General features: G+C 34.2%; 1 protein-coding gene across 16 annotated transcripts in view; it reads right to left on the bottom strand.

Annotated features, from left to right (window-relative positions):
* Nucleotides 1-1879, bottom strand: part of LOC149543864 (denosine deaminases acting on tRNA) — a 195287-nt gene extending 193408 nt beyond the window's left edge. For 13 of the 16 annotated variants that reach the window (XR_016355702.1, XR_016355703.1, XR_016355698.1 and 10 more), the window contains exons 1-2: nt 1776-1879; nt 1513-1687 (exon numbers count right to left, since the gene is read on the bottom strand). Coding sequence is in view for 4 of the 16 variants with exons in the window: in XM_089798535.1 (XP_089654661.1) it covers nt 1513-1657 (145 nt within the window). In the remaining 12 variants the exon portion in view is untranslated. Of the gene's footprint in view, nt 1-1512 lie in introns of all 16 variants that reach the window. The other 3 variants (XR_016355704.1, XR_016355699.1, XR_016355708.1) reach the window with 1 other exon arrangement.
* Between the last annotated feature and the right edge of the window lie 17814 nt (nt 1880-19693).

Raw genomic sequence — 19693 nt, 5'->3', positions numbered from 1 at the left:
AAAGGCCTTGCCTTAGTCTAACCCCAGGTTTGGATTCAACCCTACAACAATGATGACATGAAAAAGAAATCTCAAACCTTAAGTAAATGACTTAATTGAAATGATTAAACCCTTGATTGATTATGCAATGCTCTTAGACTAACTCCTCCAAATATTGATGCAATATCATGATGAATCGTCACAAAATCCACCATTAACTCATAATTCAAGATGCCTTGTTGTATATTGATGCTCTATAAATCAAATCTGCTCTTTTGAAGAATCCTTACTCTTGGAAAGTACTTGTGAATGAGAGATGTATATGTTATGAACTAGAGGAGGTGCCTTATATAGGGTCCACAAGGTATTTCTTGCATTTAAGGCAACCCAAAACAGTCATATTCCCATATCAAGGCTAGATTTGGGACCCCAAGGCTTACATATTATCCAACTTTAATTTTGGCTCATAAAAATGTGGTTGAACAATGTTGGTAATTGACATAGTATGTGGTTACCAAAATAGTCCTCCCCTTTCTAACTCAAATTTTGAGGGTGGAAAGATAATGGGTTCATATTGTTAGATTTAAAATCAATATGGGTGTTGATGGAATTGAAGTCGGACTTTAGTTGCATTGAACTTTAAAATGAGATAGGACCCCTATAAGCTCAAAATGATATAGAATGCACATAAAATAATGGCCCAAACAAGAGCGTGCTGAGAATTAAAATAGAATAGGACTCTCATTCTTGAATTATATATTAATTTAAATCTAAAAAATAGTCTCAATAATGCTTAGTGGAATGGAAAATGAAAATGAGTGCTCGGGGGTGTGAAATTGGACTCATTAATTAGAGGAGCACAATTTACAATACTACACATTTCTAATGAACTTCCTAGAGAGCCTCACTGAAACTTACAAGTAATCTCTACATATCCCTTTGGTAAACCCTTAGGGAAAGATTTCAGCGAAAGATTCTGTTGAATTCTCTAATGAACCCTTTACTGAAGACTGGCACTAATCTCAATTTGTATTATGAAATATAGTTGCATAATTATCCATTAGAAGTATTTATTCCATAGCTTTCTTAATGGAAAAACACAATATCTAATTATAACAGATACAAAGATTTTAGGATAAGATCTACCCAACAGACCAGCCCAAAGCTTTGTGTTTTAAGAGATTCCAGAACACTGGTCGCTACAAAAGCTATAGAATCTAAATTATAGGTGATGATGCATTTTAAGAAGCAGAACCAAATAATGCATATTAGTAAAACCATTACTTGTACTGCTAGTAGTGTGACTAACGATGCACTCGCACTCAACTTCATAAGACATTTGCATGAAGAGAAAAAGTTGCACTCTACTTGCATCTTCATGGACCTTAAAGGCAATCATCAATGTAATGGTACTACCATTGTAAAATTCTTATATTCTTTACAATTTCATTGTAGACATTTAAGATTCAAGATGAATATTCCAATGCAGTACATATTCTGCAAAAATATGAGGCAAGGATTTAAAAAGAGTACCTTTGTTGGGAGTAGAGATTAGAAACGCTGCAAGGACAGTGGTCTCCCGGCCTTGGGGTTTCCCCTTTTTTGGTAGAGAATAATACTTGGCATAGACCAGCTCAGCCACTCTCTCCCCCCAGCTTTTCTCTCCTCCTCCCTCCATTTTGCGACTAATTCGGTTTTACAGAGGTGCCTGCAAGAGAATCGAACAAGAAGTCCTCGAATCAATTTTATCATCCTTTGAAAGAGAAAAGGTTTACGAGTTGAAAAGCTGTACCGACCATTTCGTGAGGGACTTTGATTTCTCTCATAAGATTGTAAAAATCAGTCCAATTGTCGTTGGCGGAATTGCATAACCACGCCATGTTTAGATTGTATATTTTCGTGAAAATTTGAATTTCCCTTTATTTAAACAAATTCTATATATTTATTTTCCACCTTAAAAAATTATAAGTATTTCAATATATTCTAATGCGTCATATATTTATTAATCACATCAATACATTTGTTAATATTTGTTAGATTTAGAGTGGGAAGTCACATGCATCATATTTGACAAATGATATTGAGAAGTCATTTTAAAATTGAGAAAGTGAAATGGAACAATTACTTTAAGATAAGAAAGGCATAAAGTAAAAATAAATTAAATGAAATTATTAAAGTAGTTGTATATACTTAAAAATCGGTAAGTCAATTAATTAAATATTTATTATTTAATCATGTATTAATTGTTGTTGATGTTTGGAAGTTTCAATCAAATAAACATGTGAGACGTGTGTGTATTGTGTGATTATATTAATGAGTGTGTGATAATGAAGAGATATGTCTCGTGAAGGTACATAACTCTCTATGCCTCATCCATAATATAAATAGAGAGATGTTGCCTTTGAAAAACATATTGTAATGTCCCCATCTTTTTAATTTAGTGGAGTTCTTAACCTTTACGTTCTCCAAAGGCTAAGTGGAAAAATAAGAAATTGATTAAATTAATATCTTATAAAGTCATTAAATAAATTAAAATTAAAAGGTGACTTTATATTTAATTAATTTAATTAATTATTGTAGTGTAAGGAGAAGCTTCTAGACAATGCATTAATTATTGGAAGGGGGAAGCTTCTAGCAATTTAATTTTCTAAAAGCACAATTAATTATTGTATTGCAAGGGAGAATCTTCTAGAGAGTGCATTAATTATTGGAAGGGGGAAGCTTCTACTAAATGCAATTAATTAATATTTTATTTCCTTCTAAAAGGGCGAAGGAAAAGTATAAATAGAGGTGGGAGCTTCATTGTTTAGCATCGTACTATTGTATTGGATGATTATGAATGGCATTTGATAAGTTCTTGGACATTTGAGTTATAGAACTGTTCTTGGCATTAGAGGACGTCTATCCTCTCTTGTGACATTCTAGACATCATTTCTTTGGGGTTTGACCTTTGAAATTATTGCTATGTATTTGATTTTATTAGTTTTAGAACTAATATTATTTCAACAGTGGTTCAATCTTTAGTTTGCATAAATTCCTTCTTGTTCATGTTATATGGTTTCCAAATCTATGCAAAGACATTAAAATCACTATCAGCAATTGATTCAGTTCTTGGGCATTTCCAGGGTGCTCATTACACATATATTAAATAGGTAGTGCTATTACATTTGCAATAGTCATAAAACTTAACATGGTATCAGAGCCACATTCCTTCTATAAAACCTAAATAGCTTGAAGGTAGATCTACATCATTGTTAAATATGGAAGGAGGCTATGTGTCATCAATTGTGAATGAGACGAAACCAATCTTGACTAGAGGAAACAATATCATTATCATGATTCATAATTGTAGAAGATGTTGTCAAAGAGGATTGTTCATATCTTGTAGAAGATAAGGAAGATAACAACAGGGACATTAGGAGATTCAAATCGAAGGATGGACGAAAAGTTTTGTCAAATCAAATCAATCCTTCTTCTATTATCTTATCAACCATCATGATGCATCTGGGGAAAGAATATATCCTAGAGATAGAACAAGGAAGATAGATGATAAAAGTTAAATAGCCTGAAGAAAAAAAATTGAAGATGAATAAGGTAGACAATGCAATAATCGATTGCAGGCATAGCATCATAGTGGAAGGTGTAACCCCCCGCTAGGGAACCAAAAAGAAATTAACCTAAAGTTTTACTAATTTTACCAAATTTTTTTTGGAAAGATAATAAACAACAAGAGATAATGTAGCAAAAGAAATAACTCAAATACATACAAAAATCCATAAACAGATTACATCTCTTAAGGGTCCCATGACATTGAATCACACACACACACACACACACACAAAAGTTTTATGAATACAAAATTGATACATAACAAATTCACATCATAGATAAACCACAAGTACAAATCCAATAATATACAATTACATACAATGCCACATGGCATAACTAGAATGCATAATCATCCATTATACAGTCACAAGGTATGAAAATCTCAAATAATATACATCATAAATAAATACATCATCTCATAAGATCTTTGATAATCAATTATAGAACAACAAAATGTAACCATCCATTAGAACACATGAGTAATTGTACAAGTACATCCAACAATGACATCCAACTGTCGGATCTCAATGGTATAAGAAACACTACCACCTGACCTTGTGTAACCTAAATGGACCACTCCCACCATGTTGAGGAGATAGTATCAAGTCTTATATGGATATCAATCCACAAGTCATAACCAACATCTAGGTCAAGGAAATACCTAATAGAAAAATATCTGGAAGGGTACCAAGACACTAGTATCACCTAATCCCAGAGGCAACAAAGACATGTAGGGAATCTACTATGTAAATGGGCAAGTGTCATCACATGAGCCAACTCTAAGGTTACCCTGGTAGCCTCTTTGGACTCTGTCACCGTAGTGTCTCTCTATAGCATCAGTATCCTTTCGTACAAACAAGGCATACTAATGAAGCAAGGTCGCAACCAAGCATCCTCTCTACTCCCATCCTAGCCTACACTAGCACTCAAGGCATGGGCAAGGAAAAGCACTGACAAGCTTATTAATTTATTTTACTCTCATTTAATGAAATGTTATCACTTATTAAAACAACTTACAATGGGTTAGGGAACTGAAAAGAAATTAACCTAAAGTTTCACTAATTTTACCAAACTTTTTTTTTGAAAGATAATAAACAACAAGAGATAACATAGCAGAAGCAATAACTTAAATACATACAACCATCCATAAATAGATTGCATCTCTTAAGGGTCCCACGATGTTGAATCACACACGCACCCGCGCGCACACACATTTAAGTTTTATGAATACAAAATTGATACATAACAAATCCACATCATAGATAAACCACAAGTATGAATCCAATAATATACAATTGCATACGATGCCACATGGCATAACCAGAATGCATGATCATCCATTGTACAAGTCACAAGGTATGAACATCTCAAATAATATACATCATGAATAAATACATCATCTCATAAGATCTTTGATAATCAATTATAGAACAACAGAACATAACCATCCATTAGAACACATGATCAAAATGAAAGGAACAATTGTACAAGTACATCCAACAATGACATCCAACTATCAGATCTCAATGGTATAAGAAACCTAAATGGCCCACTCCACAGTGTTGAGGAGATAGTCTCAAGTCCCATACAGATACCAATCCACAAGTCATAACCAACATCTAGGTCAAGAAAATACCTAATAGCAAACTATCTCGGAGGGTACCAAGACACTAGTATCACCTAATCCTAGAGGCAACAAAGACATGTAGGAAATCTTCTATGTAAGTGGGAAAGTGTCATCGCATGAACCAACTCTAAGGTTACCCTAGTAGCCTCTTTGGACTCTGTCCCCCTAGTGTCTCTCTACGACATTAGTATCTTTTCATACAAACAAGGCATACTAATGAAGCAAGGTCGCAACCAATCGTCCTCTCTACTCCCATCTTAGCCTATACTAGCACACAAGGCATGGGCGAGGAAGAACACTAATAAGCTTATTAATTCATTTTACTCTCATTTAATGAAATGTTATCACTTATTAAAACAACTCACAATGGGTTACCTAGGTAGCCTCTTTAGGGCTCTAACCTCCATTGCAAGCCACTTCCCAACATACACATAAATTATCTACCCTAAGCTCAAGAAAATTACAACTCATAAAATCACAATTTTCACCTCAATCCTTTACAAGCAACTGGAAAGTGCCTAAAGACCAATCACAATAATCACCTCAGTCCTATACAAGCAACTTGTAATGTCCCTTTACTGATTTTTTATGATATTTCCAGCCTCAAATCAGAACTTTAAAATCAAACAACCAATATTACAAGATCTGCCAATTTTTCCAATAAAACCCAAATCGGGTATGTCCAAATTAGTGCCAAAAACTTCACAACTTCACAAATTATTAATAAATCTGAAAATGGACATTTTTACAGAGATTTCAGCAGCATAACAGCCTACAAAATGACATTTCCAGATTTGTATAGCCCTTACACAACAGATCACAAATGTAGGGCAAAACTATGCTCAATCGGGCTCCCGAAATTAACACAAAAATGCCCGGAAACACCACAAAACACTCATAAATTATCTCAGAAGTTTAACCACGACCCAATACATATATTCAGCTCTATTTTAACATCATAAAGTTTGAAATACAACAGCAAACCAAACTGATATGAAACACTCAACTGAAAACCCAAATTCAAACCAAAAACAACCCCGAAAACACCCAAATCGGCACTATTCAGCACAAGGGCAAACTCTGTATGAGCATGCACATGGAATGGCTTCAAACTCCCGTCCTTAGCCTTCTTGGAAACCTGCAAACTCCCGTTCTTGGGTCTCCTTCTCCACAGGTTTGGCAGCCTCTGAAGAACAACAAGAAAATTATCAAGAATCAAGATGTAGAATGAGCCCAAAATGCCTCCAAACCCCTTTTAAAGAGGGCATAACCCTAACTCACGTCCAAGAGGGGTTAATAAAATATAATTTAATAATAATTTTTATTTATTAGTCCATTGGTTTCCAAAGATTAACCCTTTTTTCCGAAATTTCACCTTTTTGGAGCCTGCCTGCCTTAACAAAGTTTTTTTTTTTTAATTATTTGAATAGGGGACATGACAAGTCCTCCCCTTCCAAATATTGCTTGTCCTCAAGCAATGAAGGTTGGAATTCTCAAGAATATGTTCTCCTTCCCAAGTTGCATCCTCTAGTGGTAATCCTTTCCATTTGACCAAATGCTCTGTGATGCTCCTGTTTCTCAACCTTTTCTCTCTTGTATCCAAAATCTCTTATGGTATCAAAACTAATTTCCCTTCATCATCAAGAGGTGGTAATTCTGTAGATACTATGGTTTGCTGGCCTAGAACCTTCTTTAAGCAAGATACATGAAAAATATTATGTATTTTGCTGTTTGGTGGGAGCTCCAATTCATAAGCTACCTCTCCTACCTTCTTGATGATTTTATAAGGCCCATAGAACCTTGGCTTGAGTTTCTCTGCCCCACTTCTCTTCAAGGTGCTTTGCTTATATGGCTGCAACCTAACAAATACCAAATCTCCCACCTCAAAAGATCTTTCAATCCTTTTCCTGTCAGCATATATCTTTTGTTGGTTTTGTGCATGTTGTAGATTATCCTTGAGGGACCTTATTATGTCTTGGCTTTGCTTGATGAAATCACTTGCTGCGGGTACTCTGCTATCGGAAAGTATTAGATCAACAAAGGAAAGGGCATCGTAACCATAAAGAGCACAAAAAGGAGGCATACCAATAGACATGTGATGAGATGTATTGTAACAATACTCCCCTAGGTGTAACCATTTCACCCAAGTATGTTGTTGATTTGAAACATAGTTCCTCAAATATCCTTCTATCCATTTATTAACTATCTCTGTTTGTCCATCTGTTTGAGGGTGATAGCTAGTACTGGGAGTGAGTTCAGTTCCTGCCAAATGAAAGAGCTCCTTCCAAAAAGAGCTGAGGAATCTACTGTCCCGGTCACTAACAATGTTTCTAGGCAAACCATGTAATCTAAAAATTTCCTTGAAGAACAATTCGGCCACTTGTGATGCCTTGAAATCAGATGTGATAGGAAAGAAATGTGCATACTTAGTTAGTCTATCTACCACCACATATATGCAATCCTTACCTTGAACCTTGGGCAACCCAGTGATGAAATCCATGGAAATACTTTCCCATTTTTGTTCAGGAATAGGAAGTGGCTGCAACAACCCTGCAGGAAAATTTTGCTCACTCTTGCTTTGTTGGCATACCATACATTCCTTAATGTGTTTAAGGACATCCTCCTTCATACCCTTCCATGAAAATCGCTCTCGAATTTGCCTGTATGTCTTGAAGTATCCCTGGTGACCAGCCAAAGGTGTGTCATGAAAGGCCCTCAATATCCTCTCCTTAGTTTTTGACCCTGGCACTAAGAAGATCCTGTTCTTGTAATAAATCAATTCATCAACAACCTTGTACCTGTTATCATCCACTAACTTATCCAAAATCTTGGTGGCAAATGAATCTTTAGCATACTCTAAAATTATGGAGACTTTCCAATCAGCAGAGATAGATGATAAGGAACACAAAGTGGGCTTTCTTGAGAGAGCATCAGCAACCACATTATTCTTTCCTTTCATGTATTCAATATCAAAATCATAAGCTTGCAATTTGCTTACCCATTTTTGTTGACGATCATTCAAATCCCTTTGGTTCAAGAAGAACCTGAGGCTATTATGGTCTGTCTTTACAATGAATCTCCCACATACCAAATATTGTCTAAACTTATGAAGTGCATGCATGATTGCCAACATTTCCTTATCATATATGGAGTACCCTTTCTCTGATTGATTTAATTTTTGACTCTCAAATGCTATTGGATGTCCCCTTTGAGTTAGGACAGCCCCTATACCTTCTCCCGAAGCATCACATTCAACAACAAAAGGTAAAGAGAAATCTGGAATTGCAAGCACAGGGCATGAACTCATTACCTCCTTAAGCTTATCAAATGTTTTTTGTGCCTCTTCTGTCCAAACAAAAGCTCCTTTCTTTGATCAGTCAAGGGGGCAGCAAGCTGAGAAAATCCCTTGGCAAATCTCCTATAGTAGCTACACAACCCGAAGAAACCTCTCAACTGTGTAAGATTAGTGGGTGGAGGCCAATCCAAAATTGCCTGGATTTTTTGTTGATCAACCTGTACTCCTTTAGAGCTTATAATATGTCCCAAATATAGGATCTCTGTCAAACCAAACTCACATTTAGATAGCTTAGCATAGAAGGATTGCTGCTCCAAGATTCCCAAAACAGTGTCTATGTGCTTTAGATGCTCTTCCCATGTTTTACTGTATATCAAGATATCATCAAAAAATACCAAAACAAATTTTCGAAGATGCTGACTGAATACCTTATTCATACAAGATTGGAATGTTGCTGGTGCATTAGTGAGTCCAAATGGCATAACAAGAAATTCAAAGTGCCCATAGTGACATCTGAAAGCAGTCTTTTCCACATCTTCACTCCTCATTCGGATTTGATGGTAGCCTGATCTTAAGTCAATTTTTGAGAAGTATACAGCACCATGTAACTCATCAATGAGTTCATCTATGCGTGGTATGGGATACCTATTTTTTATGGTCTTCTTGTTTAGAGCCCTGTAGTCTATACACATTCTCATTGTACCATCCCTTTTCTTGACAAGTACCACAGATGATACAAATGGACTAGAGCTAGGCCTTATGAATCCCATGTCCAGGAGTTCTTTAATAGTTTTTTCAATTTCTTCCTTATAACCTCTTGGATGGCGGTATGGGGTTGTTATAACTGGTTTGGCACCCTGTTCTAACTCTATAACATGCTCAAAACCTCTATCTGGTGGTAATCCTGGAGGCAAGTCATTGAAAACTATACTATGCTTATCAAGAATATTTTGAATTTCAAAATGGAAATTACCTTGATTCTTGGGAGAGCTTGTTGGTTGGATTATGACTCCTGCTGCCCATGTTACTTGTCCTCTTCGAAAAGTCCTCTCCATCCTCTTTGCAGAGACCGCCTTAGGTGCTCCATTCGATAACCCTCTCAATATGACTTCTTTCCCATTGGAATGAAATTTAAACTCCATAGTTTGATGGTTCATGTAATAGCCTCCGATAGAGTGCAACCATTGAACACCCAATACAAGATCTGTCTCCCCAATACCAACCACATAGAAGTCATCACATAACTCATAATCTCCTAAGGTCATCTTGAGTTGTTTCACCACCCGTGTGCAAGGCATAGTGAATCCATCAGCTACAGTAACATTGAATCCCTCAAAATCTTCTACTTTAAGCCCTCTTTTCATGACAAATCCCTCATCAATAAAATTGTGAGTTGCCCCACTATCAAGAAGAACAGTCAACCTTTGCCCTGCTAGTACCCCTCGAATTCGGAAGGGATGGTATCTTGGGACTCCTGATAATGCTGCTAAAGTGCCATCCTTGCTGTTTTCTTTTACTTTCTCTTCTTCTACCTCCTCCTTAGTATCATGAAATTCCTCATGCTCATCTGAATCAGATTCTGAAGCAACTTCAATATAGTGCACTTGACCTTTCCCCAAACATCTATGTCCTGGAACCCATGGTTCTCTACAAGTAAAACAAAGCTTTTTCCTTCGTAATTCACTCCTAGTCTCTTCATCTACCTTCTTTTTTGCCACATTTGTCACATCTTTTGGTGGTAGTGTTGGGAAAGTCTTTTTCTGAAAATTTCCCTTATGTTGCCAAAGATTTGGAGGTTTTTGATTAGTGATTGATTTCATAGGCACGCAAGTTTCAAGTTGCAAGCTTCTTTTGATAGCTTCCTGTAAGGTTGAGGGTGAGAAAGCCTTAACCAAACCCTTAACAGAATCTTCTAAACCATCAAGGAAAAGATAAATGATCCTCTTTTCACTCATATCAGGTACCATAACAGCCACTTTTTGAAATTCTTCTATATACTCATTAACTGATTTGGTTTGCTTCAACTTTGACAATTCTTTAAAGTACTCTTCATCATCCTTGAGGTCAAATCTATCTATCACCCTTTGACTGAAATCTTCAAATGTAGTTACCTGATCGTGACCTTGAGTAGTCATTCCATGATACCACCAATCATAGGCTACATCTTCCAAGTGTAGACTTGCAAATTGAATATCATCACTCTCTTTCATGGGGTTAAGTGTGAAGAAAGTTTGTAATTTTTGTAGCCATGCTCTAGCTGAAATTTTATTTGTTCCATCAAAAGTAGGCGCTGTAAACTTGCTTATTTTATTTTTGAGCTCTCTTCCACTTGCGTCATGCTCCCTCCTATTCTCTTTCTTGGGCATCAAAGCGTTCATCATATCCACATATTCTCTAAAAGGAACTGAACTACGAAAGTCATCATCTAAGCCATTGTAAGTAGCTCTTAATGTAATCAAATTACCTGTAACCTCTTCCACTGGATTAATGGCTAGATTTGGTACTGGTGGCTCATCTGCAGGCAAGAAAATGGATTTGGTTGATTTAGATGGTGTGGATCTCCCATTTCTCGGCTCCTCTGAAGTGCTCCCTTTCTCATTAATAGATGCAATTCCTTGTAATTTTTCTGTCAATATCCGCAAAGCCTCTCTAGTTTCCGCCAAACCATCCACTGTTTGCTTCTGAGTATTTTGGATGTCTTGGAAGAATTTCTTTGCCATCTCATCTGGATCAGCCATACTTTTTTCTTCCTTGGATTTTGTACTTTTGCTTTCAACTGGGGGTTTAATCAAAATTTCTTTATTCTTTTCTCGCTGCAAATATCTTTTTTCTCTTTCACTTAGTTGCATGCAATCATAAAATATGACATGCAAGATCTGGGTAGTTATCAAAACTTGACATGCAACTTCTACAAACCCTCAGGCTGGCAAGATCACGGCTCTGATACCACTGTAATGTCCCTTTACTGATTTTTTATGATATTTCCAGCCTCAAATCAGAACTTTAAAATCAAACAACCAATATTACAAGATCTGCCAATTTTTCCAATAAAACCCAAATCGGGTATGTCCAAATTAGTGCCAAAAACTTCACAACTTCACAAATTATTAATAAATCTGAAAATGGACATTTTTACAGAGATTTCAGCAGCATAACAGCTTACAAAATGACATTTCCAGATTTGTATAGCCCTTACACAACAGATCACAAATGTAGGGCAAAACTATGCTCAATCGGGCTCCCGAAATTAACACAAAAATGCTCGAAAACACCACAAAACACTCATAAATTATCTCAGAAGTTTAATCACGACCCAATACATATATTCAGCTCTATTTTAACATCATAAAGTCTGAAGTACAATAGCAAACCAAACTGATATGAAACACTCAACTGAAAACCCAAATTCAAACCAAAAACAACCCCGAAAACACCCAAATCGGCACTATTCAGCACAAGGGCAAACTCTGTATGAGCATGCACATGGAATGGCTTCAAACTCCCATCCTTAGCCTTCCTGGAAACCTACAAACTCCCGTTCTTGGGTCTCCTTCTCCACAGGTTTGGCAGCCTCTGAAGAACAACAAGAAAATTATCAAGAATCAAGATGTAGAATGAGCCCAAAATGCCTCCAAACCCCTTTTAAAGAGGGCATAACCCTAACTCACGTCCAAGAGGAGTTAATAAAATATAATTTAATAATAATTTTTATTTATTAGTCCATTGGTTTCCAAAGATTAACCCTTTTTTCCGAAATTTCACCTTTTTGGAGCCTGCCTGCCTTAACAAAGTTTATTTTTTTTAATTATTTGAATAGGGGACATGACACAACTGGAAAGCACCAAAAGATAACCTATTGAAAACTCAAAGGTTATAGCATGAAAGTCACAATAATCACCTCAGCTCTATACAAGAAACTGGAAAACACTAACAAGCACTGATCAAAACTCGCCATAGAAACATATGAATACATCCCCATGGTCGAGTATAAACGATCATATACATAACATCATCATAGAACAAAACCTCCAAGCCTCCAGTAAACATCATGATTGGTCAACATACTAAGTCAAACCTGAAACCAACACTAGGTAAAACACACATCACATAAAGTACATAACAGTTGTAGCTTTCATAATTCATTAGGTTTTTGAAAACATAAAAGTTCAATTCTCACAATTGGTTTTCTAGTTTTCATTCTTGCTTTCAAGTATTATAGTTGATAAGGTTTCATATGTTGTATTGATCAATAACAAGTCTCAAGTTTGTACCCAAAATTAGTTGTACTTTTCAAATAGATACATATTTAAATTTTGTCAAAAGATAAACTTTATCCTAGACAAATATCTTCATTTAAGAATATACTCCTAAAATCCATTTACTAATAATTTACAAGTTCCCTCTATAGATAAAAGATTATTTAATTAAATCAAATATACCTTGTTGAATTAAAACTAAAATCAATTTCCAAATATTCTAATTAAGTAAACTAAGTATTTTTTTATAAATATATATTTTTTATTGGTAGAAAACCAAATCCTTTAGATTATATTAATAAATTAGAGAAATTACAATGTTGAGTACCTCCATTCAAACAGGCACTAGTAGGAAAGAATAGAGAAGAAAACCTTCAGTCTAGCCTGGGACCATAGTCCTATACAGAATACAAATATTAAAGGGGCATACCCCAATGCTTATAAAATATCTCACTACTTTTAACAATTTCAACATTTTTTATACTTTAGAGCTCGATACAATTGTTTCTAAGAAGTCACGCTTCCTTAATGTTTATAGGATCTTAGATTGAAGACTGGATCCTCCATTCTTCTTTTAGATAATCTAGTCATTTCGATTAGGCATAGTTAACAGAAGTTTTGCAATCACAACCACTACATACTTGTTTTGAAAGTTACTACATTTTATATAAAAATTTGGACACTATATTACTTCAAGACTAGTAAATCTTCTAGTAGATATCAAAGTTAACTAGAGTACAACATGTACAGATAAAGGAGAGAGGTAAGCTAAAATACTCAATGTTTGCTAAATACTAAATAATACTTGTTAGGGAAAAGAAACACATAGACAGATATTTAAAAGCCTAATATAAGTTTGAATATAAATTGAATTCAATTCATCTAATAGTTTAATCTATAATTTATATTAGTATTAAGTTCAATATTCCATTAAAAGTGACTTATTGAAATGTGTGTTTATTCTTATTCTGATTTTGTTTGATATAATTTGGAATACTGCTTGAAATAATTATATTGGACTAGAAATTAGTTCCCCTTAAAATCTTTTGCAACTTGTTAATATACTTTAATTTAGATCTACTCACCTACAATCATTGACATACAATCTTAGGACTCTCCATAACCTTAGAAGCAAGAGAGCGAGCAAATGACGAAAAAATAAAGGAAAACATCTAAACCTATCTTAAGAGACAAAGCCCCCATAAAAGAACTACTAAAATCTAAAACCCCTCTAGACTGAAAGACAAAAAAATAAAAACCAAAAAAAACTAAAGCTAATTTATCTTAGTGTGAATGGATTCTACCATACCTTTATAGCAAAAAAAATTAAACTAAAAGATTGATGAGAGTACTAAATACTAGACCTAATCTAAAACAGAGGATACTATAGACTAGATGAAAACCCATACCAGAATACCAACTAACCCTAAAAACTTTGTAGCTATGATCATCATGATTCCTTTAGTAGAAGTAACTTAGTGATTTTTTTAATAAATATTATTAATACTAAATAATAACTTATTAAATTATTTTTATAATAATTTAATAAACATTAATAATAATTAATATTTATCATATTAATTAATATATAAAAATAAACTATATTATAAAAAGTTAATTAATAAAATTTAAATAAAATCAAACAAAAATAAAATTGAAATCTTTTTTGCAAGTTTTTAAGGCCTGTCGGTTGGCTTAGCAAAGCCAGGACGCATTGTTGTTACAGTAGCAACAAGCTGTCGTGCGGCCTGTAGTTGCAACCACAAGGTGGGTGGGGAATTGGTGGCCCCGCCCCCACTTCAAACCATTAAATTTTATTTTTATAATTTATTTATTTTAAATTTTTTTGATTAAAAACAAATAAATAAATACCCCCTCGCATAATACAAACAATTTTATAATTTATTATCATAGTAATTATTAATTATTGTGGTAATTATATTATTGTATTTTTTTAAAGTTTTCTCACTCACAAATCTGATAGAAAAACAAATAGAAACTACCAAATTATAAAATTTAATTTTTGGTATTCCTTTTTCAAACCCCACTCCGAATCCAAACAAACAAAATGTGAATCCCCAAAATTCATCAAATAAGAGTTTCAATTCTCAAATTCTTTCATAGATATTTTCAAAGAACAAAAATTTTAACACAAGTGTTTCAACCCGAATTAAATTCAGAGAATAGTTCCATATAAACATGGAGAAGACAGAAGATTTCAAATAGGAAATTACTGGGCAGACTCACAATATCCTACATTGATCTAATGCTAACCAATCAAATGCTCAAAGCTTGCAAGAAAATTATCTTCCTTTCAAAACCCCTCTTTCTCATAAATTGGTTTCTCTAAACCTGTGTGTGGAGAAATGAGCTCTAATTTCTTAATAAAGAGCTTTCTCCAATTAGGGTTTTGCTTTTGCAATCACACGAAACCCTTTCCTTTATTATTTTATTTCATTTTAATTTCATGTGCAAACTTTTTCATTTAAATTAAAATAAACTTTATTAAATTTATTATTTCTCTCCTTCATTAAATCATAGGTCATTTTTAATAAAATATTTATTAATTTAACAAATAATAATATTTAGAGTTTATTATAAAAATGAAACTCCTAAATAAATTATTATTAAATTAGATATATATAATTACACTAAAATTAAAACTTTAATTAAATCTTTTAAATTTAATTATTTTATTTAATTAATTAAATACAATTAAAATTTTAGGCAAGAGCCTACAACACAACGGTAACTTGTGAGCCTTTCATGTGGGAAGTCTTTGGTTCGAATTCAGTTAATGCATAAAAAAAATTAATTACAACAAATAAAAAAAATTAACCTAGGCTTCAGCCGTTTATCGATCCTAAAAATACAATTAAAATTTTAATTTTTCTTTATAAAATTTTTGTTAAATTAAATCATTTAATAATCTTTTAATTTGATTTACTTATAACTGAAAAACACAACAGACCCACAAAACTAAAATAAAAACCCATTATAAAGGACAAAGTACTAAATGAAACTCAGGGATCAAAATCATGAATTCATGTCACTTGACAAATTTGGAATGTTAAATAACTCAAATACTTGTCCTACTTTCTAGTACAATTGGCTTAGGGTTAGGATTTGGACTCAAGAATTATCTCCCCTCTTTTACCATTGAGATATTGTGATAGGGAACACTCATCCTGGAAATTCAAGTAAGTTGATGCCTGCTACCTACAATCTGCATAAAATCTGAGCATGTACATATACATATGATCTAAACTAAACAAGCAATGTTGGGGAGTGGTGCATTGTGTATATCTCATCTAGCAGGTGATTGTGACTCCCTCTCTCAACCACATCATAAATGTCAAACATAAAGTAAAACATATAAGTACACCAAACACATGCAAGTATGGGGTAAGTAACCATAGAAACTACATATAAATTATGAATCTAACTATCGTGATATTGCTATCAGGATTTAACTGTGTGATTTTGAGGCAAACTCATTGACCCATGTTTCATGAGTAGTGATTCAAAATGAATCCATTTTGACTCAAAATCACACAGTTAAATCTTGATAGCAATATCACAATTTGACTTGTGTAGAAATTATCTCTTACTTATCAATCTAACTATCATCATGAAATAACTAAAATCAAACTAGCTTATGACTTCCTCTGAATTCTTTTGTTGATAAACTGTCTTCTCCCTCTTTGTTCTGCTATTCCTCTGATTGATTCTTGTTTGTACTATTTTCTCCCTCTGAGTTGTTGTTTCCTTTTCTTTCCTTGCTGCAAATATTACAATTTCCCTCTATATGAACTATTTCTCCCTCATACATTGATTATCTTTTGCTACTTCTTGCTCTGTCCATTTGATCTTGTAGATATGATCAATTTCTTGCTACTTCTTCTCCTATCCAATAGATTTGATTAGTTTCTTGTTACTTCTCCCTCTTTGACAACAATGCGAAAGATTAGCATCTTAACATGCAAGTGTAGCATTTGCAGGTACTCCAATTTCTCCCTCTGTCACCTTGCTTGTGATTGATTTGGAACTTCAACACTTTTGGTTACTTCAGGCATGATCCTAAAGTAAACATCCTCTGCATCAATTTGTAATATCTCAACAATCAACTCATTTGATGCTAGGCAATCTTGCTTTTGCCTCAAATAGCCTTGGATAAGGGTATCACCCCTAATTTAAATCTAAGATACTCAAAAGCATCTTTAGGTAGTGTTTTTGTAAAGATGTTAGCAATTTGTTCCTTTGAACTAACATATTCCATCCTTACTTGCTTATCTCCCACCAATTCTCTTACATAGTGATACTTAATTGCAATATACTTTGTTTTGGCATGCATCACACGATTCTTTGATATGTTGATGGCACTAGTGTTATCACAATAGAGTATCACAGGTTCAATTACCTCTTCTTTCATACCTTGCAATAGATGTTTGATCCATATAATATTAGTGCAATTGATAGCAGCAACAACATATTTAGCTTCTGCTGTGGACTGTGAGGTATAACTTTGCTTTTTGCTGGTCCAAGTAACTAGTCTTTTACCTAAGAAAAGTGCTCCTTTACTAGTGCTTTTTCTGTCATTAATATTACCTCTCTAGTCTGCATTAATGCAGGCTTTCAACTTAAACTTTTCACTCCTTTTGTAGTATAAACCAAAGTCATCAATTCCTTTTAGATACCTCAATATTCTCTTTACTGACATTAGATGATTTTCTTTTGGGTTAGCATTCCAATAACTAATGCAATGTCTGGTCTACTATGCACAACATACTGCAACTTTCTAATCATTGATCTATACATTATTTTATTCACTTCAGCTGACTCATCATTCTTGGATAACTTATGACCTATTACCATTGGTGTACTGACTAGTTTTGAGTCTTCTAATCCAAATGTCTTGAGTATCTCCTTGATGTATTTCAATTGGGTCACGAATATGCCATGCTTTAGTTGATGTACTTGCAATCCAACAAAGAATTTGATTTCTCCAAACATTGACATCTCAAACTCAATTTTCATTTGATCAACAAAATCTTTGCATAGAGCATCTTTTCCTCCAAATATTATATCATCAACAAAAGTTTCAGATATCAAAATGTCTTTACCTTTTTCTACCTTGATGTACAGGTTGTTGTTTTCATCTATTCTCTCAAATCCTATCTTCACAAGGTATTTATGTAGTCTCTCATACCATGCTCTAGGTGCTTGCTTCAAACCATAGAGTGCTTTATGCAGTTTGCAAACCATATCCTTATTGTCATCAACAAATCCCTCTGGTTGTTATATGTAGACTTCCTCTTCCAATATACCATTCAGAAAAATAGACTTTACATCCATTTGGTAGACTTTGAAGCCTTTGCAAGCAACATATGCAAGTAGTGTTCTCACTTCTTCCATTCTTGTAACAGGGGCAAATGTTTCCCCATAGTCCAGTCCTTCTTCTTGTGCATAACTTTTGCAGACTAGTCTGGCCTTGTTTCTTGTTATCTCACCATTCTCATCAAGTTTGTTCCTAAAGACCCATTTGGTACCAATTACATTTTTATCAGCTGGTCTTGGAACTAGAGTCCAGGTTTTGTTCTTCTCAATCTAATCTATCTCCTCTTCCATAACTTTATGCCAATTATCATCTTGTAGTGCATCTTTCATTGTTTTGGGTTCAATCTTGCTCAATAGACATGATTCATTCCTTAGTTTTTTCCTCGTCACTAGTCCAGCTTCCTTATCTCCAATGATTTGTTCTATAGGGTGATATCTTCTCACATATCTAGATAGTCTTAGTTCTATCCTTCTTTCCATGTTTAGTCCTTCAACTTTAGAATCATTTTACACATCACTTTCAAGTATTTCATCATCTCTTCCATGTGTACTATTTTTAGAATCAGAATGTGCATTTTCTTCATTATTTAACTTGGCTTCTGAATGCAGCTCAACATTCACTGGCTGTGACTCAGCTGATACTGAAATGTTTTGCTGACTCCCAACTCGATTGACAACTTCATCTTTAGTTGGCATTCCTTCATAGAAGTATACAAAAGATCTATAATCTTCTGGTTTCTTGGATTCATCAACTTGGACTTCTACATGCTTATCAAAATTTGCATTTGCACTCTCCACAATCTTGTTAGTGTTAATATTCAAACACTTATATGCTTTACTTCGAGTGGAGTATTCAAGGAATATGCCTTCATCACTCTTTGCATCAAACTTACCATTTCTAATATCTTTAAGAATATAGCATTTGCAACCAAACACTTTAAAATGTTTTACATTAGGTGAGTGACCATACCATAGGTCATAAGGTGTTGCATTTTTACCTTTCTTCACTTGTACTCCATTCAAGGTGTAAACAGTAGTACTTACAACTTCTCTCTAGTACTTCAAAGCAACATTTTTCTCCATCATTAATGTTCTAGCACAATCTATTACTGATCTATTCCTTCTTTCTACAATGCCATTCTGTGGTGGAGTTCTAGGTGCTGATGTTTGTCTCTTGATTCCTTTTTCATTGCAAAATATCTCAAATTCTTTTGATGTAAACTCTTCTCCTCTGTTTGATCTTAGGCATTTCAGACTTTTTCCTGTTTCCTTCTCAACCCTGGCCAAATACCACTTAAACATTTGAAATGCATCAGATTTTTGCTTTAAGAACATGACAGTCATCATCCTAGAGTAGTCATCCACAAATAACATTATGTATTTGTCTCCTTGGTAGCTTTGTACTTCTATTAGGCCACATAAATTAGTATGGACTAGTTCTAATACTTCTTTGGAAGTGTAGGTTTTTCTTTTGAAACTTGACTTGGTCATATTTCCTAGTTGACATTGTTTGCACATTGTATTTCTAGGCTTCTTCAGCTTAGGCAAACCTCTGACTTTCTTCTTTTTGCTAATGCTAATCAGATTGTC

The sequence above is a fragment of the Cupressus sempervirens genome, chromosome 8 (assembly GCF_028749045.1).
Source record: "Cupressus sempervirens isolate cs-2001-9-10 chromosome 8, ASM2874904v1, whole genome shotgun sequence".
In the NCBI taxonomy this organism is placed as follows: domain Eukaryota; kingdom Viridiplantae; phylum Streptophyta; class Pinopsida; order Cupressales; family Cupressaceae; genus Cupressus; species Cupressus sempervirens.
The sequence above is the reverse complement of the archived record's forward strand: the minus strand, read 5'-3'. Positions and strand labels throughout refer to the sequence as shown.